Here is a 23,771-nt window from a genome sequence, read left to right as displayed (position 1 = left end):
CGCGAAATACCCCAGGGGGACATCGGCTTTGCCAAGTCCCCCTGGGGGCCCATTCGACACACTACCACATATCTCGTGGGGCAACGCTTACCTATCCGTCGGTACCTCTGCGCCAAGACTCTCGCGGGGTGGAGGTGGCTCAGCAGAGAGGCCGACATGTTTAAAAGGGGTCCGTAACAGGTGTCCCTCGTTAGTCTGCAATGTGGCGCGTGGAAGTGACATCACCATCTAAGAACTCCCATTTTGACTCGAGACTTTTGGGATATGTGTTTTTTTATCTATTGTTAAGTCTATTTTGATTATCGTCATTGTGAAGCATATAATGAATAAAATAGTGAAAAAATAGTGAAAAAAGTGTAGACAGAGTGTAGTCATTTATATACGGATTTTAAATAAATGACTGCCCTTCACTGTAAACAATTCCAAATGGCGAAAAAAATCGAGTATTCTGATATAAAAAGTCCCATTTTGGCCGGAGATTCATGGGATATGTAGTTTGAGTATCTATTTGTTAGGTATTAACAGTGAGACATACATCAAACTCCATACACAAAGTGTGCTTTTTTTCTATAGCACTTTCTAAGTAAATAATTTACCTTCACTGTAAGCACTTCAAATGAGGAAAAGGAAAAAACGAAGGTGTCTAGTGAACTGCAAATCAGTTTCATACAGCTAATCTATCAAAACGGCTGTCCTGCCTGTCTGTGTTGAATCTACTCCGAGGGTTCATATCATATCTCTGCTAGTAGCAATTATATTTGGGACAGTAGTTACCGATCTAATGTAGCGACTACTTATTGTCATCAATATGCTATCTATCTGGGTACAGTCTACTTAGAATATTAACTCCATATGGCTGTAAAGGCGAATAGGTTATCTGTTCATCGTATTATTTTGGAAAGGTGTTTAGGTCTTATAGGTAATTAGAAACAGCCTCAACTTGGTCGTATATATAAGTTAACAACATTAGGCTCGAATCTCGTTGTGATAATCACGTGCCCGTAGTTAAAAGGTACTGGGACTTCAAAAACGTAAGTCACGTGGAGGTGTACAACAGAGAGACTGCAGAGGATTGTTCCAAAGTGCCCCTTTGACATCTTAAGTTGGCTGGGATAATGGGATTACTCTGATCTATGGTATACATATCTGTTAGAGCCCACCAAAGGAGGTTGTGTAGATGTTATGCTCCGCGACATCCAAGGGATAGTATCATTGAGACCCAAGGTGTCACTGGAAGAAAACAAGTTACTTACCTGTAACTTTGGTTCCCAAGTATTTGTAACTTTCATAGATTCCCATGCTTTTGTATCATTCCCCGTCGTCGAAATGGGAGTCTCGGTAACAAAATACCATAGCAGTAGGTACAAAAGAGAAAGAAAAAGGCCTAGGCCTCATTCCCTTTTGTATCATATTCGCCTCTTTTTGTAAAAGAGACCAAACTTAGGCATCAGCCAATCAGAAAAGCCTCACCCCTTAGAACCCTCCTGAAGGAACCTCAGAGCCTCAGATTTTCGTAGCCGTTGTGTAACAGTTACCATATCTGCTGAAGGCTGAGCTTTCCTCTGGGAGGTGGGTGGGCGCATGGGAACCTATGAAAGTTACCAATACTGGGGAACCAAAGTTACAGGTAAGTAACTTGTTTTCTTGCCCCAGTATTGGAACTTTCATAGATTCCCATGCTTTTGTATCAGAGTAGCAAGCAGTTAGCAATAGAAAACACATTTTGTGGCATAAATACACCTTGTAATAGCCACCAATACATGAAGATACAAAATGTGCAAATAAGGAAGGTGGGATAGAAAGGAAAGCTCACCAATTAGTGGAAGATGTTCCTCAGGATTGCCTGGCCCACAGCCGTGTCTTCTTGTTGCAAGGATTCCAAGCAGTAATGCTTTGTAAAGGTGTGCACGCTGCTCCAAGTCGCAGCCCTGCAAATGTCTTTGATGTGCACTCCCGTGAAGAGAGCTGTTGAAGAAGCCACTGATCTTGTGGAATGCGCCCTAACTTTGCTGGTCAGTGGGTTACCCGCTGTAGCATGGCAATGTAGAATGGCACTTCGCAATACCCTGTTTTGACAGAGGGAGACCCTTGCTCGGACCACCAAAAGCAATGAACAATTGGGAGGATTTACGGAATCCTTTGGTGCGATCCAAATAAAATTTTAAGCACTGTTGTATATCCAGAGAATGCAGTGATCTCTCCACTGGTGTAGTAGGTTGAGAAAAGAAAGCCTTAAGAATATCCGGCTCATTTAGGTGGAAATCCGAGGGCACCTTAGGTATGAATTTCGGGTTAGTTCTCAAGATTACTGTATTCCTTTTGAACTGGAGAAACGGCTCTTGGATCGTGAGAGCCTGCAACTCCCCAATGCGTCTTGCTGATGTGAGAGCAAGAAGGAGAGCCAATTTCCAAGAAAGGAATATCAAGTCTGACCGATGTATTGGTTCAAATGGGTCCTTCATGAGTTGAGTGAGGACCAAATTCAATTCCCATTCCGTGTCTCACCGGGGGGGAGACATGGAACAATCCTTTGAGAAATTGTTTCACTATCCTGGAAGACCAAAGAGAAGGTCCAGACTCAGAACGTCTGTACCTAGAAATTGCTGCCAAATGAACTTTTATGGCTAAATGGGCCAGCCCCGTCTTAGCCAAGGACAAAAGATAAGGCAGAAGTTGATGAGGTTCTGAAGAAAAAGGGTCAACCCCTTCCTTTCTGCACCAAATACAAAATCTCTTCCACTTGAGACAGTAGGTCTTGTTCGTGGAATGGGCTCTAGCCTGGTAGAGAACTTCTTTTATTTCATTAGAGATAGGAAGATTCATAAATTCTCGCTGTTCAGGAGCCATACTGTCAGGTGCAATGACTCTGGATCCGGATGCCAAATTTGTCCTTCGGACATTGTGAGAAGGTCTGGAATGGTTCTCCAGGGAAGAGGAGGAGCCAGCGACAACAGATGGAGTTCCGTGAACCAGAACTGTCTCAGCCAAGCATGGGCTATCAAAATCATCCTGATCTTCCTGATGAGCCTCGGGATTAGTGGAATGGGGGGAAAGGCGTAGACAAATGTCCTTGACCAGGCTATCAAAAGAGCATTTCCCAATGATCCTCGGTGGTGAAGTCTGCTTGCATAATACCGGCATTTCTTGTTGGTCGGTGTAGCAAATAGATCTATTGCAGGTTTGCCCCACTGTTGAAAGATCTCGTCCAGAACCCGCTGGTTCAGTTCCCACTCGTGACTGATGGAGGATAATCTGCTTAGTCTGTCTGCATTCTTGTTTAAAATCCCTGGTAGGTGTTCTGCCTGCACTGATATCTCGTGAAGGATCGCCCATTCCTAGATTTCCTGAGCTTCCTGAGACAACGGAAGAGACCTGGTTCCTCCTTCTTTGTTGACGTAATGCATGGCTGTGGTGTTGTCCGTCCGGATGCGAACCTTTGAACCTCTTAGGCGAGGGAGAAAAGCTTGAAGAGCCAGTTTGATTGCTCTGAGCTCCAAGAGATTGATGTGGAGCCGACGGTTCTGAGGAGACCAATGCCCACTGACATGCAGGTCCTGCAGCACTACTCCCCAACCATCCAACCACGCATCCGTCGTCACCACCTGAGGAGACGGATCGCTTACGAAATATAGACCTTGGGACAAGTTTTCCTGCTTAGTCCACCACAAGGCCACTTTTTTCATTGCCGAGGTGATGGTCACCTTGTCGTCGAACGACCCGTGAATCTGTTTCCATTGGATGTCCAGCTGCTCCTGAAGAGGACGCATCCTCAATCTGCAGTGTGGAATTAGAGGAATGCATGAAGAAATCACCCCAGAAGAGATTTGTAGCGGCGTACTGAAAGGCACCTTCTTCTTTGTAAGTCTAGCGCCATGGTCTGCAGTTTTTCCTGCCTCTCCAAGGTTGGGAAAGCTTTCTGGCGATCCGAGTTCAGAATGGCTACCAGGAAGCGTGCTGTCCTGGACGGGACCAGAGACGACTTCTCCTTGTTTAAAGTGAGACCTAAATTCAGAAACAGGTTGGTACATGCGTCAACAGCATCCCTTGCGGCCTCCCTGGACGGAGCCATCAGTAACCAATCATCCAGGTAAGGAAAGACCTGAAAGTGATTCTTCCGTAGAAACGCTGCTACTGGTGCCAGCACCTTCGTGAATATTCTTGGGGCTGATCGAAGACCAAAGGGTAAAACCCCGAATTGAAAGTGGCTCTTGGCTACTGTAAATCGTAGGAACCTTCTGTGTGCTGAGTGAATCGGAACATGAAAGTACGCATCTTCGAGATCGAGCGTGGCCATGAAATCCCCCGGATTGATTAGACGTAGAATTTCTTGAAGAGAGACCATCCGGAAAGAGAGGGAGATGAGATAGGTGTTGAGCTCCCTGAAATGTAAAATGGGGCGCCATTTCTCTAGTGTCTCCTTACCAGGAAGAACCTGGAATAGAATCCCTCTCCTCTTTGGGCAGAGGGGACCGGCTCTATAGCACCCTTAAAGAGCATTTGATGAACTTCGAGCCGCAGAAGACGCAGATGTTTTAATGGAATGGCAGCAGGGGGCTTGGATGGAGGGATTTGTGTGAATTCCAAAGTATGGCCCTTTCGAATGATGTTTAGCACCCAACGGTCTGATGTTATCTTGGACCAATTCGGAAGGTATTGTGACATCCTGCCTCCTACTGATAATCTTTTGGAGGTGGGCAGAGTAGGAAGAGCCAGGAGGCCGCTATTGTCTCTTGGACGTATCACGCCCTTGGCGAGCCTGCTTCCCTCTGTTATTAGGTCTTGAGAAATTCGAGGACAGGCCCTGCCTTTGCTGATAAGGTTGGCGGTACTGTTGCGAACCTGAGCCATATGATGAGTACCTTTGCTGCTGATAAGAGCCTCTATAGTTGGTGCTTTTGCCTCTGGAACCTCTAAAAGGAGCTTTACGGTACTGAAGCGTACCCAGAGATCTAGCGGTCTCAGTATCTTTTTTAATATCCTGGAGAGTGTCATCAATCAATTTTCCAAATAAGGCTTCTCCATCAAAAGGAAGATCCAGGATCTTATTCTGGATTTCAGGTCTAAACCAAGTCGCCAAAGCCATCCCTGGCGATGAAGGACCGCAGCCCCACCCAAAGAACGGAATGCCGTTGTGGCAATGTCCATTGCGCAGTCAATGATTTCCATTGATGTTGCCTCCCCTTCCAGCAAAACTTTTTTAGCCTCTGTCTTTGACTCTGGAGGAAGGTGATCCAAGTACGGCGAAACATCACACCAAAGTTGGCGATCGTATCTGCCCAATATCGCCAAGGCATTTGCTGCCCGCACTAGAAGACTCACCATTGAAGAGAATCTTTTCCCGGCATTATCTAACCTCCTTCCCTCTTTATCTGGAGGAGTTGTCAAAGGAGCTGAGGGGTTGCGGGACTTCCTCTGTGTCGCTTGAGAAATAACCAAGTCCGGTCTCGGATGTCCCGTCAGAGACGCCGGACCATCTTCAGGTGCTTTGTATTTCTTGTCGAGGCGGTAGCACAGGGACCACCGTCACTGGATTTTTCATCGCTTTAAGGCCTTCATCCCAAAGCTGCTGGACAATAGGGATAGATCTCATTTTCTTCTTATAAGGCTCTTTAAAATCTTATAAGAAACATTCAATGGCTTCAGAGGGCAAACATAGTTTGAATCTTTCAGCCGCTCTCTCCATTAGCTTATGAAACCCCCCTATATCAACTGGTGGGAAGTCCACCGGATCCGGACATGGAGATGCTGGGTCCAGGATGACATATTCATCCCATTCTGTATCTTGATCAGTCCTGTCATCAAAATTCTGATCCTCATCCGAGGAATCATTATTGGTGTTCAATGAAATCCAAGGCTCCTGTGGAACCGGTGTTTGTGGCCTAGAGTACTCCTTGGCCGGCAATTCTGGAGCAGCCATTGCTGGAGCCGCAGGGACAGGTATGGCTTGCGTAATTGGAACAGCAGCAGGTTGTTAACACCTAGACTTGTAATCCTGTAGCATGCTGTGAAGGTCCTGTAAGAGAGACAATGGTACAGACACCATGTCTTGTCTCGAGTACTGTTGTGGCTGGGCAGAATGATGATAACAACCACATTCCTGGTTGTACTCTCCGTCAGAATCCGTCTCTTGGCATTTAACCAGAAGCTTGGATGGACTGTTTGCATATCCATAAGAGTCCTGATCATCATCCTCTGATTCATCCTCATCCTCCTCTAAAAGTAGAGCTGGAGGCAAGGGGGTAACTGTTGTAGGAGATGTCATGTCCGGTGTAATCCTGGTCATAGAAATCGTAATTCTTTTCTCCGATGATAAAATCATCGACGATCCCGTTGACAATGGTGCTGATAATACTGCCGTCGTCGGCCTCGTCGACGGAACAGGCGTCGTCGAAGAAAGAACACTCGATGACGAGATGGGCGTCGTCGATGCCGTCGACGACGAGACCGTCGACGCTCCTGCCGTCGTCGTCGTCAATGTTGTTGTTGTCGAAGCCCTCGACGACGACACTGTCATCGTCACTACCGTCGACCAACACTTCGTCATCGCTGTCATCGTCGACATCCTCGTCGACGTCGCTGTCGTCGTTGACACCCTCGTCGTCATCGCTGTCATCGTCGGAATCTTCACCAACGCCGCCATAACTGCTGTCGACGTCGATTGCCCCGTGGACGAGCTTGTTGACGGTACCTTTTTAAGCTTAGGCTTCAATTTCTTCACCGACAGAGCCTCCGTCGACGACACCTTCATCGTGGACGACTTGGAACTTCTGTCAGACTTTCCAGAAGACTGAGAAGAGGGCTTTTGGAAGGCTGGAACAGTCTTCATACCCAAAGAAGGCGTAGATGGTCCTACCCTCTCCTTTTCACCATGGTGAGGAGATTCGACTGGACCTGTGCTCTCAGACTTTCTGGGGGTCTGTCTTGAGGCCTTAGAAGGATTCTCCACAGAAGGAGAAGGGGAACCCCTACCCCATTTGACTGACCTTCTAGCCGATGACGCTGATGAAGAGTCCTCGTCACTGGAGACTGTGTCCTTTCTGGACTTCAACTTCTGGAGCCATGTAAGAAGCCTACCCTCACGATCCCGGAGGGTCTTGGTTGAAAAGGTGCGGCAGATCTTGCAGGATAGAGGCAGTAGATGCAATCCTTGTGCTTATCCTCAACAAATAGTCTTTTCTTGCCACAGGTGGAACATGGCTTGAAAAGGGCCTTCTTTTCTTTATCTGACATCCTGGAAGGATTAGCGAACAACTTGAAGAGAAATCCTGAAGAAAAACTTCTGAAAGAGTAGAGATTGAGCAGAGCTCAAAGGAGACTCCCTAAGCACAACGTGCAGTAGAAAATCTGAGGCTCTGAGGTTCCTTCAGGAGGGTTCTAAGGGGTGAGGCTCTTCTGATTTGCTGATGCCTAAGTTTGGTCTCTTTTACAAAAAGAGGCGAATATGATACGAAAGGGAATGAGGCCTAGGCCTTTTTCTTTCTCTTTTGTATCTACTGCTACGTTTTTTTGTTACCGAGACTCCCATTCCAACGACGGGGAATGATACAAAAGCATGGGAATCTATGAAAGTTCCAATACTGGGGCAAAGTCTAAATACTCATCTCTGCTCTCTTTGAAACAGGTATGATGAAATGTCACTCACATGTGTTTGTATCACAGGTTTTTCTAGAACAGTCCATCTAAAATCTTCCGGCTGGTGTTACAGCGAAAAGTACTCCTATGTTCCATCATACGGATTTTGACCTTGCGTGTGGTCATGCCCACGTAATGTTGTTCGCATGGGCAGATAATTAGATAAATAAGGTTCTCACTATTACAATTAGTGAATCCTTTCTGTATCCAGGCTTTGTAGTTTCCCACATCTATCTTTTTAGTTGGTCTGGTCTGTGCACATACTCCACAGGAGCTACAAGGAGTGATATATCCCTCAATAACTTCATTAAATCAAGACCAGACATTACATACAGGAGGGGTATTTGCCTCAGGAACTTGCTAAGCCCAAGCTACCGCGTTCACAAGAGAAATAAGGATTGGCTCACACGAGAGACTCCGGGTTTTTATGGATGTGGACATTGTGTGGCTTGTAAATGGGCGAGTAATGGCAAAAAAAAATTCATGGGCCCAGGAGATAAATGGTATAAGATATATTGGTTCAAATACCATGATCGTGACTGTAATCTATCTCTTATGTAGCCTTGAAAAAGTTGTATGCACTAAAATACAGAGACGACAAAACACGTGTTGGCATTTGGGCTTTGGAACAGTCACACAATCTGAGATTAAAGAAGGATGAAGACAAAGAACTAAAAAAGATTGAAGACTCGCATTTATTTTGCGTCAAGATATCATTTTCATAATAACTTACTGTACTACTGTTACATTATACTATTGTTGTGTGCTAGGGAACTTTATGTATACTTTTGTATATGTGTTTGTACTTTGTGGGCTCTGGAGAGCTGCCCTAGGACTTCTCTGCTTCCGCCTAGGGACTTTTTTTCTGTTCAACTGCCTCTAACTATCTTGATAGAAAACGACCAGTAGAGGTCAGTAAAATACCAGAATTGCTTTCTGCTGAGGGACTTTCTCTTTTTTATTCTTCTGGCAACTGCCTCTATTTCACTTTTTTGACAGATAATGACCAGCAGAGGACAGTAAAATACCAGAATCACTTTAGCATTCTTCAGATTCCAGTCCATAGAAATTGTCCCACGAGCACCAGTAGACAATAATTTTTTCAAATCTTGTATTTTCAGTGATGTGACCACCGAAGGCCCTGATTTTATATTAGAAACAGAGCTTTGGAATATACCATTTCCCTCTGAAAGGCAATATTTCTCTTTGTGTTCCCATACCTTGCATATTACGCAGTTTGGTGCTCACTTTCCCTCCATGTTAAAGAACAGTAGATGTTTTAGCACTCAGGCTAATGAGCTGCATAGCTAAATACATATAACGTCCCAAAGGCGAGACGGATTGCATTGCAAACGCTTGTTTTATCTCTATTTCCGACCCTGATTGTTGAGGCAACCAACAAATTAACATTCCTTTATCAGATATACAACCTTAGCAAAACTCTACACATATCTTTGTTCTCATCCCATCAAAGCTTTTGATTGTAAACAAAAAAAACAGTTCTAGGAACTTTGGCAATGCTTCTTTCGAAATAAATTGTCCTGCACGCCAGAATCATTAATCTGTGTGTAGTTCAAATCAAACCAGTACCTTAATAAAAGAAGCGATGCTAACTAGATACACTGATCACAATAGGTACATTTTATGTTATTTGTTAAACTTACAACCATCAGCTGTATCTTCAGCTGCCTACGGGTCAGATAAAGATCTGTTTGTCAGGCACAGTGAGAGTGAGGCAAAGAAGGGTGGAGCATATGAGGGGGGGGCAACTTTGATTCATAAAAGCATCATTTAGAGTAGAGTTGTATTTTTGTAACAAATTTCAGAAAACTGTGACAGAGGGGAAAGCCAAGTGGGTTCATACCATTCATATGACTTCTCTGGCCAAGAATTGTTATATTGTTTTGGGTTGTTTAGGTGGGAGTCTTTTGTGTGCCTCATTTCCCATCCTCTTCCTCCAACCCCTAAACACCCCGGCCAACTAAATACCAGAACATACAGGAATATAGTTAGGAATCTTTTGCTAAATATGGACACAAACTTCATGGTTGGCCAAGTTTGGGACCTTTGGAAAGGTCATGGATCAACGTATTACAGTATATCCAATGGACTCCCTTGATCGTCATCCCCAAACACGGCTGAGCCTTCCGCTTAATGTCCTATTCCAAGGATAGTGCCAGGAAAACAATAGAAATTATGAGACTATGGTGGCTTCACGTAAATCATGAATATTATATTGTGCGGGTCATTCTGTATTTTTGTGCAGATTTGCGTAGTCTTTGGGCATCCAGCGCAATGTGTGGTACTTGACATTCAGCCATCCACCCCAGTTGTACTCAGGTGACAGAAGCTTGGTGGGCTTTGTGTGCAGCAGGTAATGATTGAGATGACTCTCCTCCTGAAAGACTGCCTCAATTCCTTTCTCTTTGTCCCTCCGGAGGCCCTCCTGGCAGGCCCTTGCAAGCTTTAAGATCTCAGAGACTGTTCCAGCAAAAGTGGCTGCGTGGTAGTAGTAGTCGCTCTTGCTGGGGTCAACAAAGGCCGCAGATGCAGGATTGGTTTCAAATGACTGCATGAACTTGGGCCTGAGATAGTGGTAGGAGTGGACCTGGGCCACCAAATCACCCAAAGTTTCAACCCCATAGAGGGATGTGAACTCTTGGTCCACGTCCATGCAGAAGAGAAAGTTAACTTCACGCTTAGCACGTGGGACCACCAACTCAGCAATATCTCTCATGCGCATCATGCTAATGTCTTGCCAGCGGGCATGTTTCTTGACTTTAATCACCTCCATAGACCTGTTAGGCAGCAAGTAGATTTTGGGAACCAGGGAGGGGTCATCTACCATCACATAGTAGACAACAGGATATCCTGGCATGAAGTAAAGCTCTGCAGTTTCCAGAAAGTGCCCAAGATATCTTTGGATGTACCTGGATAGGAAAGATAAGGATAATAATTAATTGAGGGCTAACTAGCAACGGTGACAGAGAGAGAAAAATGTGGCAAGACAGGAGATATACAATTAAAAGATCTTTCCCAATCACATACGTGCCCACCCATGCACCTATTTTCAGTACTAATCCAAACCTCTTGGCCTTTCACTTCCAAAGCACAAAGTTCCACTAAGTTTGCATGAAGTGTGGTCACAGCACTGCCAGTACATCACGCACCATCAGCTACATGCTTGACCCAACCATCTGTGTTGTAACCAATGACAATGCCTACGGATGTTTAAGGTTAAGGTGAAATGCACTGTGGGAGACTACCATCCACAAAGCTCACCTGAAGAAACAGTGAAGTTAACCAGTACCCGGACTAGGTAAGAGCACTTTCTTCAAGGAGGCTTCCAACCATGATCCAACAAACAAACACAATTCATGTACAGTCAAAGCCAAGAATGCAGGTGAAACTGAAGACTCATACTGGCCCTGCATTCCCGTTCACAAATCCTAAAATGGGAAAACTATCCCATACTTGGAGTTCAAGAAGATTTACTATTGCCAGTGTTGGCTGGGAATGGGTGTGTTATTTGCCACATCTGGTAAATACTCTCACTATGGGCGTGATAAAATTCTCCTAGTCATCATTTCGGAGGGAAAAAGGAAGCGTAACTTTCCAACGCATTTTTACAACATTGATTTCCACAAGTCCTTCGTTTTTACAGAACTTTTGCCTGGTAAATTTTAACAGTTTATTTATTGGAAAAATCTGTCACGTGAAAATAGTGGCAGTACGATAATTATCACACAGCTTGGAATTCTGATACCTTTAGCATGTCCTTCAAGAAGATTCATAGTATCAAGTACAGGGCATCATCATGGGTTCGGAGTTTTTTAGCTGTCCAGAAGGGAGGTGCTTCTAAGGGACTAAAGTGCTGTGTGACTTTCTTGTAGTATCTACACCTGGGTTCTCCAAATAGTAGCCGTGAGCTATTGGTAGCACTCCAGTTGCCGGTGAGAAGCTTTCCTGTGGGCAGCTTAGGGAGCTAAATTAGAAGCTTTTGCTTGGTTGAATTTATATGTTTTTTCAACAATCTTGTTATTGATAAAAACAACAGTAGGCTTCACAAATCATTCTGCAGTGGTATAATGAGGTTATAACATGTGTATTGGCCTTGGGGCCACCCAACACCATTTGTTACATAGACCAGACTTATAGACTAAGCGCTTCTACGGTCATTCGATTCGATTTGCATGGTACACCTGGTTTTGTTTTACCATACGAGTAACCATTTGCATGTCCCATAAGTTGATGTTTGGAGAAAAATGGTTGACTTTCCAAAATATATTTGCAACTTATATTTGATTGATAGAAATCAAACTGTTTTGGGGAGACTTATTTCAAATATTATTAAGTAGGTGCTATCAGCATTGCAGCTATGGCTGTTATGTGTTACACATGGAGAATCACTCCACATTTACAAAGCTTTTGTTATTTCATTTCTAATATCTGTGCCTGTGTCAGGCTCCGTCTTCTCTACTTCTTCTGGGCTGTGCTGAATGACCTATAACCTCCCCTACACAACTCCCCCAGAGCCTGAAGTATACACACAGGCGACTAGGACAGGACTAAGACAGTCCCGCAGGGGAGGGAAAGGAAGGGGACAGCAGGGAGGGAGATCTGAAACGAGATCGACAGACCGTTAGAAGGTACCCTCCCGCACCCAGAGACACTAAACCCTTTCTTTTCCTTCTGTACACAGTATGGAATTACCCCTACCTGTAAAGGAAAATACGTTGGACCTGAATCCTAGGGGAAGAGATTCGGGGCGTTGCTAGAGTGTGGTCACCAACGTCTAAGAGATATACAATAACAAACATATAATTCACATTTCCCAATGGATGAAAGAATCATACACACAATACTCATGCATACCTAACAGTGTTTGTTTTCAATCTGGTTGGCACAACACACCCTCAGGCTTGAACCCCCTGTCTCTCTTCTCCTGTGTTGGGATGAAAATAAGGTATGCAAAAATGGCAGACTTCCCATCAGTCTCTGTATTCACAAGGGATATCAACACAATGGAACCAGTAGATTCCTTGGCTCACGAACAGCTAATGCTTCTTAGACGTTCCAGTCTTTGACTTTGCACAATACAATAATGAAAAATAGTTCGAGCCCGACTTCCTACTTCATGAAGTTCAACACCCGATAGTGATTTGGCTCAGGTACCTCCCTGCAATGAGACGAACGTTAAGCGTCTCCTCCAACAGGGAGTTTGCTAGCCATAGAACGAAATGCCCCACGAGCAGTCACGGGTGAAATCTCCGCTCAATTCAAGTGCGGGAAGTGTCCGACCCAGAACGGGACACTGGTGATCTCCGCAAATAAGAACAAAGCTGTATCTTACCCGATACCAACCATCTTCGTATCCTAGCAGGAATAATCGGCGAAGTCGGCGTCTTTGGTATGCCCTTTACTTCCGCGTCTTGCGTGATCTACGTCAACCACGCAACGTGATCCCGGACATGCAGGGAAATGTAGTCTTCGGTGCCTTTGTTGTCATTTGTTGCCGTTCTCGGGACATGAAGAGCCTACAGAGAGCCGCGGATACTATAAACATGACAGCCTGATGCCCTGAGGTGATTACTGCTGGTAATCTTGAATACGGTGTCTATAGAGTAATATTGTCTCATGTGGTTACTAATACAGCTCAAATAATATTAGTAGCTTGGGAGTATTTTTATTGAAAATAAGTAATTCATATTTGAGAAAAGCTTTGAGACTCCTGATCTAGACACATCAAGAACAACTTTCACTATAGTGGTGAGATTAGGGGGTCATGGGTTTACAAATTAACTCCACTGTGGGTTTAATCGGCCCTTTTCACAACATATATTAGTCAATGTGTAGTAAGCTACTCCACAGCAAGAGTTCAGAAAGAGTAGTTTATTTGATAACAGACTACACAGCTGATGTGCCCTGCACTTCTGTGTTCAGAGACAGTTGGCTCACCCAGTTGAAGCATAACACTCTAAGTGGAACCAGATACAATGACATCACAGAACTGATGACAGCACTGACACAGAGAGAGATAGTTAATGCAGTGCGACATCCATTTGAACTAACTAATGCAGTGTAAATAGAATATAACACAATGAACTTCCCTCAGAGCCACCTAACCAACGAAGGTAGCCTTGTAATCCACCAATGAGTTTCGCTCGTGTTGCCAATATGAATACCCATTGGATTCTGCCAATCCATACTGCTCAGTACCTTGTTACAACTGATCTCTCAGGTGTTGGAAAGATGCTTAGACTATGAACTCAAACAACATTGTGTGGCATGTGCTGTAATAGTCTCAAGTCTTATATACACAACACAATTATTCATAAAGGACCAGTGCTTAATTTGTGCTTATGACTGTCTGCCACATGGTAGTTGTGTCTGCCAATTTTGGTACAAGCACAACAACTTCTGTTTATTATTTAAATTTACATTTCCAATTAGTAGTTTTTGCCTTCATAGCCATTCTTTTGGCTTTGGGGGGCTGTAATAGTATAAATGGTCACACCCTTCAGAGAGTGATAATTAGTAGTGTGTTGGTGCTGTCATTGGCAGTGCTGCCAGGGGCAATGGATGGTGCAAGCTCTAGTGTCCTCCTGTCGAGAGCCCCGACACTATGTTGTTTACACATTAAGTACTGTAAAGGACACCGCCAACCTGGTGGCTACAATATATTGGCACAGATATTTGTACAAGGTCAATAGTGTTTGCAATTTACTACGCTCATTAATTATATTTAATGTTAAAAACAGGAAAGGACTTAATTAAAAACATTTTTATTCAACAATAATCACAAACAATCAATTCCAAATTCAAGGACAATTAATCACAGTTAAAATCGTTTTTTTTGGTTTATTGATTTTAACTGTGATTTATGTGATTAATTGTCCTTGAATTTGGAATACATTTTTTGTGATTATTGTTGAATACAAATGTTTTTGATTAAGTCCTTTCCTGTTTTTAACATTAAATACAATAAATGAACTTAGTAAATTGCAAACACTATTGACCTTGTATGACTATCTGTGTCAATATACTGTAGCAGCCAGTTCCTCTGAATAATTGTGGTAGGTATGCAGTTGAATTGGTTATGTGTGATTAGGTGTGCACATAAGTTTTTAAACAAATCCCAGAGGACGTCTTCTTTGTCATTTTCAGTTTTACCATAGTCCTTTGGGCGATCAAGGGTTCCTCTCTTTTTTTTATATAGTCTCACTTCTTCCTCCTTTTCCTAGGAAGAGGATCATTCCAGGAATTCCCGCTCCTTACCTTATTATAACCCTGTTTCATGGCGCTCGTAATAATGTCCATATACAGACAACCTACTATTAAACTCAGTTTTTGCTAATGATTTAGCCCTTTATGATGCATTGTCAGTGCTTGCCTTTCCAGCAACCAAAACACTTCTTTTTAGATTTTTGGGTATAAGCAGGTAGCAAGTTGAACAAAAGCAGATAAAGCCCATGTAGTGCTGTACATGGATCTTACAGTAGATGATTCCATATTTGTGGACCATGCATGATAGTGTTCATCTCTTAACCATTTTCATGACCTTCTTGACGGCATACGAGAATGCAGTGGTAAGTGGACGGAGACCCTCCGAAAAAGGAAAATCTGCTGCTATCTTTATTGGTCTGGTCAATAATGAGCCTTCCAAAAATGCTTTATTGTTTTATGTCTTGAGTTATTTTTTAATATCCTATTTTAATTGGTTTATTTAATCTTGGGGTGAGGAGCATAAAATCCCCATGCAGGCTATAACTTTTGCTTGGATCGAGGAAGATGGACCCTAGAGAGGTGATGACGGGCCCTCCCTGCAGGTTGGAAATTGAGGGCACGGCTCTGGATGGGGACAGGAGAGAGAGCGGGAGGAGTGTATTGCCCTTCCTGAATGATATGTGGTATTGGGCATCAATGGGCGGATGAATAATGCTACTTTTTCAGACTTGAGATTTTTTCATGTTTTTTCATGTTTTGTCTTGTTTCATGTTTGATATTTCCCTTAAATATGTCTCAGTTCTAAAATTTCTTTCATTTCTTTCAACGTTAGTTTATGTTAAGGCAATTGTATCTTTATCTGCAGATACATTTTGAGATTTGTTTTCTATTCACCTCTACTAGAGTGGTATTAAATGTTGCGACTCATTACCATTTCTAAAGATCTTCAATCATGTAATAGTCAAAGGTTGATTTATGTTTGTCGTACGGTGTCCTTTGCTATTCTTCTGCAATCGTGTTTCAGACTTTTGATCACATCTCTACCCAATGTCAGTTACTTCCTTCACAATTCATTAAGTATCTTGAACTAAAGCACATTGTTTCAGTGAAGCCAATGCACAAACTCAGCAGCAGACTCTATCCCTTGATTTCTTTGTTTGCGACCAATTACCCATATCTCAGAGTTTTAAGCTTCATATAAAGTAATGGTCCACAGTGCAACCGATACCCATCGACTTAAAGCTTTGTCGTCAATTCCGCGATACAGTAATATAGGATCGCCATAGCTACTAGCTAGAAGGCACAATATTATAAATCTACATTTTATTTTTGATTTACTCCTCAAAAAATTGGTAAAAGGGCCATTGGATCCACTAGATCTGATGTGGCACCGGCAGGGCAGCCAAGTATATAATATTCCTTTATCCATGTGTATTACTCTAGGAAAAATAATAATTGGAACGATGCACTGCTGCCTTTTTTCCATTTTGGATGTCAGATTCTTTATTGCTAAACACTGAAAATCATATTGTTTTTGTCAGGTTGCGGGAGGTTCTCTACGCCTTCCATGTGGAATATCAAGCGTTGGAAGATCACCTTGTTAGAAGGAAGCCCATGTCTTGTGTGAGATTGTGGGTAAGGTGACCATGAGGAAGATAAGAGAATGGGAGGTCTTGGACTGGTGGCTCAGGTGTTTACACATGACAATAATTAATCCACATTAGAAAGGAGTAGCAGACTTACACTGTGAGATGAGGGCTGCTTTTTTTGGAGGCAAGAGTTCTAATTCATAGTTCATATCCATGTACAATCCAAGGGTTAATAGTTTGAAGGAGAGAACTAACAAAATGCAAAAGGAAAAGTTACTTTCTTTTGACTGTCGTTTTCTAAAAAAGGTTTGAAAATTGTAGAATAATTGCTGGCTGCAATGCCAATCCTTGGCAAACACACACATTTTTGTGAACATTTCCAATTAATTAAAATGTCTCTCTTTCAAGTTTTTACAGCGTTTTTCTTTAAGAGGGGCTACAGAAAAGACAAAGTAAGCTTGTACCAAGAGTTCTCAGGAAAAATGTAACACTGCTTCTTTCATTTTCCCTTTAATGTGACATGATTGTACTTTAGTTTGGAGAGGTCAGCCTCAAGATATTTTTTTACCAGTTTCTTTAGTTCAGTAACAAATATGCAATATATATGTGTAACTACATTGCAAGCGACTACTCTGGAGTCAAAATATCAGCAGTCTCTACATTGGCAGTACATTTACAGCTCAGGTACGTTCTGCGCCATAAGAGGTTATGGAAATAATTCCTTGACCTCCTGGCTCAGATAGGGGTTCCAAAAGGTATCCCCTGAGTGACAAAAAAACAGATGTTCCTGCTGGGTTCTCAGACTGCTGTGCTAGGCTTGCAACTACATCGAAGTCCGCTCAACAACAGTGAACCCTGGTTAAGGAACCGTAAACTCATGGCAAGCTTCATCGCCAAGGCTGCCAATCATGGCAAGATTCAAGGGCCTGTATTAGATCTTTCTGTGGGGTTGCAAACCCAGAACCACAGGCCACAAAGACTCAACACATGCCTGTGAATCTTGCTTTGGTTAATGGTCCAATGCCATGAAGATTGCAGAACATACAATAAGATCCAGAAACCCTAAAAGAAATTAAGAAGGAAAAACTGGGCCTGGCCAGTGGGGGTTGGGCGCACAGCCTTCACTGTGGAAGCCCAAATGCAGTGCGTCTTGGAGATTGGCCGCCCCTGACAAGTTGAGCTCTGGTGGGCTCACACGTCAAATTCAATGGTAATGGCCTTATCCTTGATGTGACAGATTACAACTGTCCTAGAAGTCTTAATTTGTCGTACAAATGAGATTACCCTTAACTCTATGAAAGAAATAACAGGGATTGCATTGTGTATGGCAAATGCCAATATGATTCATCATGCAGTTACATGTTTAGTTTTCTGCTGGTATGCCGAGCTGAGTGCAGTGGAGGGATTTCAGCGTTCAGGCAGATCTGACATGAGAGAGGTCAAAATGCTTTTTTTTGCTAATAACTTTAGAATTAATTGTCAGATTTAGACAAAAGTAGAGTTACCAGAATTGTGATAAATTTATAAATTGTACATGCCCCTGGCTGTTGATCACATGGGATGCTTGCTATTTATGACAGGCTGTAGTTGCAAAACTCTAAAGGCAATGTGCAATAGTGGTTAGTCACAGGGTAGGTGTACACAGGCCAGGCCGGAGGCAGTCCAGGCAGTCACCTTTTGCTGGATCATGCAAAACAGGTGGGAGACTCCAACATGATAAGGAGACATAATCATTCACCACCTACTACATAAATCCCCACAACCACCAGTGAAACACTCTTACCTTTCAATTTACATACCACAATTGCTAGGAAATGATGGTTAACGTTGGTCAAAGCACCTTGAAAAACCTCTTAAATCCACTGTCAAAACTACATCGAAAGATCAGTTTTGTTTACAAAATAAAACCAAAAAACCCCCTGAAATTCTCCAATTATGGTCAACTAAGCAGACCATAACTCACACACCTTCCATGCTAACCATAACTCACATACCACAGCACATTATTTCTAACAATAACTAAGAGGACTTTTTCCACATGTTTAAATTACTAGCTCATACACTAAGAGATCATGCAGCATCCACATGCACGTCATTGATGATGGTTTGGTAAGATATGTTATGTCACTAGTGAGATCACTTATGTCCTTTTTGAGGTCATCTGTTCATCCTGATGTAGAAACTCTCTATGCATTGGGTGGGATGTATTGACTCCTGATGTAGTCCCTTGCAATAGATTTGCATGCATCCTCTGAAATTCCTCTGATAAGTAGAGAGCAATAGATTGGTTTGGGTCCTAGAAATTTCCCACAAATTTCATTTATTGAGGATTTGTCAAGGATTTCTCCAACCTCTGAGAATTACATAACTCAACAAGTTAGTCCTCCATTTTGTTTTCATGTATTAGCAGACCCCTTCTACTCTTTACTGCCCGGAATACCGAGAACTCTAAAATGTCCTGAGTGTAGAGGTTATTCTTAGACCGAATGAAAATAATTTGTATGGAAATGAAGTGGAAATCCCAGGAAACTGAAGAGATATTTAGCTGTTTGAAAGACATCCCTGTCTTGAGGAGATTTTCAGCAACTGTGCATAGCTACAGAAGATCTCATGTCTCAGATATACTAGCACACACAATGGCAGGGCAATTTCTGGACACTCGCTGCACAGATTGTAAGGTGAAGCGTAGTACCTTACATTGGTAGTTCAAAGAAAACATCTTCAAATGGAACCAGGTGTCTCAAAGGTCAGAAGTGACCATGAAATCTCTCTGTTTTAGAAAGCGGTCAATAAACTCTAAGATCCCTATTTATTTATTTTCGACACTGTACTGGTTTAATAACCTGAGATCTAAAATGAGTCCCTTCTTGACCTTAAATACACTCCTTTTCCTTGATCTTCATGCACATTTCCTGTATCATACGCTTCATCTGTTGTGATGGAAACCCAGTGATGGTATGTGCGCTGAAACCTGAATTAATTACTGGAGCCCAGAACAACCACAGTTTTCAATAAACCTGCGTCTAATACAATGTCTCTCCACATTCTAGAAGAACAGTGATCTGGAGATCATGCAGGACTGGGTCCTGGAGGCAACTCCATGGATTTTGTGGCAAAGGAGATAGTTGCCTGACCTCTCCCTCTTCCTTGGGTATGCCCTCTGAAAAGGCTGCTTTTCATTTTGGGAATGATCTTCACGCGCCTGGGAAGTAATCCAAGAGTTATGAATATTGAAAGACAAATATGACTAAGCTCCAATAGAGAGTGGTAGCTGAGGAAATAATTTGAGATGTACTGAAATGTGGAGCATTCCAACACTGTGGTGAATCACTTTTTGATAAGTGACTGAGGGCCTTGGTCTAAATGTAATCTGGGGTGTATTAAGAAATTGTGCAGCAATTTTAGATTTGGGAGCTGGAAAGAATCTGTACACACTCATTGGTGAGGGTCATATAGCACACCTATTCCCGATGCCTGCCTGTCCCTCCCACCTACCTTCAGTTCTGGCCAAACCACCTACCCATGCATCTGTTACTGCAGTTCACCAGTCCTCACCAAATACATATGCAACTGACCCAAATGCATACATTTGCACTTGACCCTCAGGGTCTTTCTCCTGTCCTGGCCCCAAACACTCACCTGTGCACATGAAGAGGTGTTTAAAACTAGCTGTACTGCAACACTTACTTGCCCACTGCAAAGACAGACAATCCGATGACTGTCCCCCGTGCCCGATAGAACTCATCTTCTTGCGCCCGGTTAAAGTTCCCATGCCACACAATGGGGGCGCCCCAGGAAGACACACTAGGCTCATTTGGGAAGCAGCTGCCAAGAAAGCAAGTGAGAAAGAATGAGAAAAGCAAGAGTCAGAATGATGCTAAATCACTGTAGTGATATCACAGTATGAAGCTTGGAGTCTCTAGTGATGTTAAATTGTGAGATCACAAACCTGTAACGATCTTACAAACAGGTCAGGAGATTAAAAGAACAAACTATCAACTTGTTGCTCAAGAGATTTTTTTAAATATACTTTTTATTGACTTTCATAAAGTGCAGTCTAAACCTGTGGTCAACACCGTCATAGTAAAACGTATGAATATCCCACCTTTCCAGGTGCCAAATCTCACGACAAACCACCACATCCTGCAACCCCTCCCAGAGGCGTTTCCTCACTGCGGACACCTGAGGCTCAGACAGTTGCATGTCACTGTCTAGGGACGAGGAACTCTGCTTGCAGTGTACTAGTTCAGTCCCTCTATATCTCGCCCAAGCCCCTCAGACCTTCCAATGCGCCTCATCCCTGGTAGTCCAGTGACAGACCCTTGCTCTTCTATTGGTCTGCTCTGCCTGCCTTCTCCAGCCTTTGCCTGTCTGTGTGTGCCTCGTTCTTGTACCTTTTCTGTTGCCTCTTTTCCCTCTGTACTTTTTTAGGTCGAAGCCTCCATTGCAGGGCATGGCCATGCTGGAGGCAAAGACTTATTGTGAACAGGAGAATTTCAGTACTGCGTGAAACCACGCCCCCTTTTTCCATTGGCAGGCCTCTCGAAACGGAGGCCTGCCATTGGAAAAAGCTCCTGTTTAGCAGATTTGTCTGCTCTGGATCCCTCCTCTCGAGGACTCCATGACCTGCCTTACGGTAGCACGACAATATTTTCAGAAATATTGCCTTGGCAACCATGAGGCAGGGCAGGGAGTCCTGGAGGGGCGGGATTCAGTATCCTGTTCCCGTCCCGTTTTTGTTTTTTTTGTTTCGTTTGTGCCGTCATTCCAGCACGTTCCTCGGCGGTGGAGGAGGTAGGGGAGAGGCGGTGCTGGTTATGTTTGTTGCAGGATGCCTTTTTTTTTTTAAAATGTAGATGATCCTTTCACGGCCGTGCAGCTTTACTGCTGCGCGGCCAATGCTTGTTTTTAATGTGACAGAGTGTTTTCCTTGTCTATTGAGCACTACGTCATGTTGTTCAGAAGCGTGCACCCTTCATTTAAACAAGATCACAGTCGGGCAGATCGTTTGAACAATTAGGATGTGAAAGCATGACACGCAGTAGAAGTTTATCGTAAAAGTAAGTTGGAGAGTCACCAAAAGGATAGAAATGGAGTCATGTTTGTTTGTTTTTCATTATTAACGCGTGACTCATGCCACTTTATTTAGAATACGGCGGCACACAGTGCTTTTGATTGACTGGCAACGCGCTTGTATCGACTGCTGTTTGCATAAGTGTTTTTCAGCTTTCGTTCGCAGAAAGCCCGCTAGTTATAGGGCTGGTACTGAATTATACCTTTTTTTGCTTTGCAGGGAAACTTATAATACCAATATTGTTGGTTCATGTGATTACCGGGTAGGTTTTAATTTGTTTAGGTGTTCTGCTTAAAGCGTCATGTTTTCAGCACATGGGTGTTTAGATGTGAAGCGGTGGCACATGGAAAAATGTTGCATGAAAATAAAGACCTCCATGTTTTGTGGGATACGTGGAGCACTCACTTGGGAATATGTTTATGATGGGGGCAACACCAACACACAACAAATTTTTATGGTGTACGCAAGTGCTCTTGAGCAATAGCGTGAACTAATGGTGTCAACTTGACGATGATGAAATAGCTTGGGAAGTTCTTGAACTTTTTGTTCTTATAGTATGGTTAAATACATGGATTATTTGTTATTTGTAGAGTTTCCCTTAACGAAGGGATTCCCAAAATGCATTGCGAACATGGCATTGGAAACTTCATGTTGAATTCACGAATATTAGAAAGTCAAGAGAAAATTATCACATTTACATTTCATGGTACACGAGAAATGTGTCAAATGAACCTTTTGTGTTATTGTTATTATTGTGGATAATTTGTTGATGTACTTTGAAATCAGTTATATTGAAAAAAGCTGTATAAAAAAAAAATCACTTAAAATAAGTTATTCAATGATTGCACCTTATGGGGATGAGCAGTGGTGCATCTTGACGCATGTGACAGTTTGTGCACATCAATTTGTGGATAATGTTTTCCTGACAGGAGCGGGTCAGGTTTCAAGGTAGCACACAACAGACAGTTGAATCACAGATTATCTTCATTATACTGAACACGTAGGTGTGCAGGTAATATCCACAGTTTGACAAAAATAAACGTGCCAAGCGTAACGTGTGTGTGAGGCAAAGCTCCCTAAATGTGCAGGCAAACTAAAATACGAGCAAACTAAGCGGGCCTCAAAGGAAACACACGATAAAAGAAAGTAGCTAGGAAGGGAGCACATTTTATATTGTTTTCAATTTGTGGGCATGCATAGCGTTGCCTAGGTTTCTGCATGTGCAGGACTTAAAACATTGATCCACACGTATGTGCACTGCTCAGGAAGATGGCATTCAAATCGCAGACCAACAGCACTATCAATGTGACCCCAATCCCTGAACTTTCAGCAGCCGGAACCATCCGTGAAGAGGAGACCAGCCCCTTCCGTGAATTCCCACTGATTCGTGGAATGCTACCCTGCCATCCCGCTGAGTACAGCAGGGCGTCAAGATTCCCCGTGTGCGTTCTTATGGTGCCCAACAAATTTCTTTCCCTGACAACCACCAGCTAGTGGCTGCCTTCCCCTTTCTACTGCAAGTGTCTTTCCATTTTTGATAGAAGGCCTATGTTACACCGGTTTCCTGAAATTAGGCTGTTTGTTTTTGTTTTGTTCTGTATTAATGTGCAGTTTTCCATTTTTGTTTAATTTTTGGAGCAGGGTGCCCGATTAAAACTTACCACCGGATGCTCACTTTTAGGTCATGCGCATACGCTATTGCTGCGATGGGTATTATTTGCAGTAAAGGTCTTAGAGTCTACCCATTGATTACCATTCGGTTGGCTTGATTGCTACTCTTTTTTGCTACTTCCTAATTGGCCAGGTGTCACTTCCATTCATCTGTGTGGTGCACAGACCAAGCACAGAGTGATTAATTCTAAATAGAGTCCTTCTTCTGTTCCCGTTGTAATTCAGGTACTATTCCCCACCCCCTACCTCCACACTCCTTTGGCCTATCCCCCCATCCCTAGCCATAACAAACAAGCATTTGCAATGCAATAGGTCTCGCATTTGCAAAAGTTTAACCTATTGGCATTGTAAATGACAATGCCTTTTATTGATGTTGTAAAAACTAACACGTAAACAAAAGGCATTGCCATTTACAATACCATTTACAATACCAATAGCTCCAAAACTCGCAGTTGCGAGACCTATTGCATTGCAAATGCTTGTTTATCTTTGTGCCTTTACTGTGCCTTGTTTTCTCTTTTTTCCCCTTGTGCCTTTCTTGTGTCTATTTTCCCTTTCTCTGCCTCCTTATTCACTGC

General features: G+C 43.1%; 1 protein-coding gene across 4 annotated transcripts in view; it reads right to left on the bottom strand.

The window, feature by feature from the left end:
- Positions 1-8,308: 8,308 nt before the first annotated feature.
- The window catches only part of LOC147717771 (N-acetyllactosaminide alpha-1,3-galactosyltransferase-like), a 151,326-nt gene continuing 135,863 nt past the window's right edge, over positions 8,309-23,771 (bottom strand). For all 4 annotated transcript variants that reach the window (XM_086924562.1, XM_086924563.1, XM_086924561.1 and 1 more), the window contains 2 exons: positions 20,136-20,273; positions 8,309-10,562 (listed from right to left, as the gene is read on the bottom strand). In XM_086924562.1, the coding sequence (XP_086780688.1) occupies positions 9,878-10,562; positions 20,136-20,273 (823 nt within the window). In that variant the 3' untranslated portion in view covers positions 8,309-9,877. The remainder of the gene's footprint in view (positions 10,563-20,135; positions 20,274-23,771) is intronic.

Source organism: Lissotriton vulgaris, chromosome 5, assembly GCF_964263255.1.
Source record: "Lissotriton vulgaris chromosome 5, aLisVul1.2, whole genome shotgun sequence".
In the NCBI taxonomy this organism is placed as follows: Eukaryota; Metazoa; Chordata; class Amphibia; order Caudata; family Salamandridae; genus Lissotriton; species Lissotriton vulgaris.
Note: the sequence above shows the minus strand (reverse complement) of the source record. Positions and strands in the feature narration are given on the sequence as shown.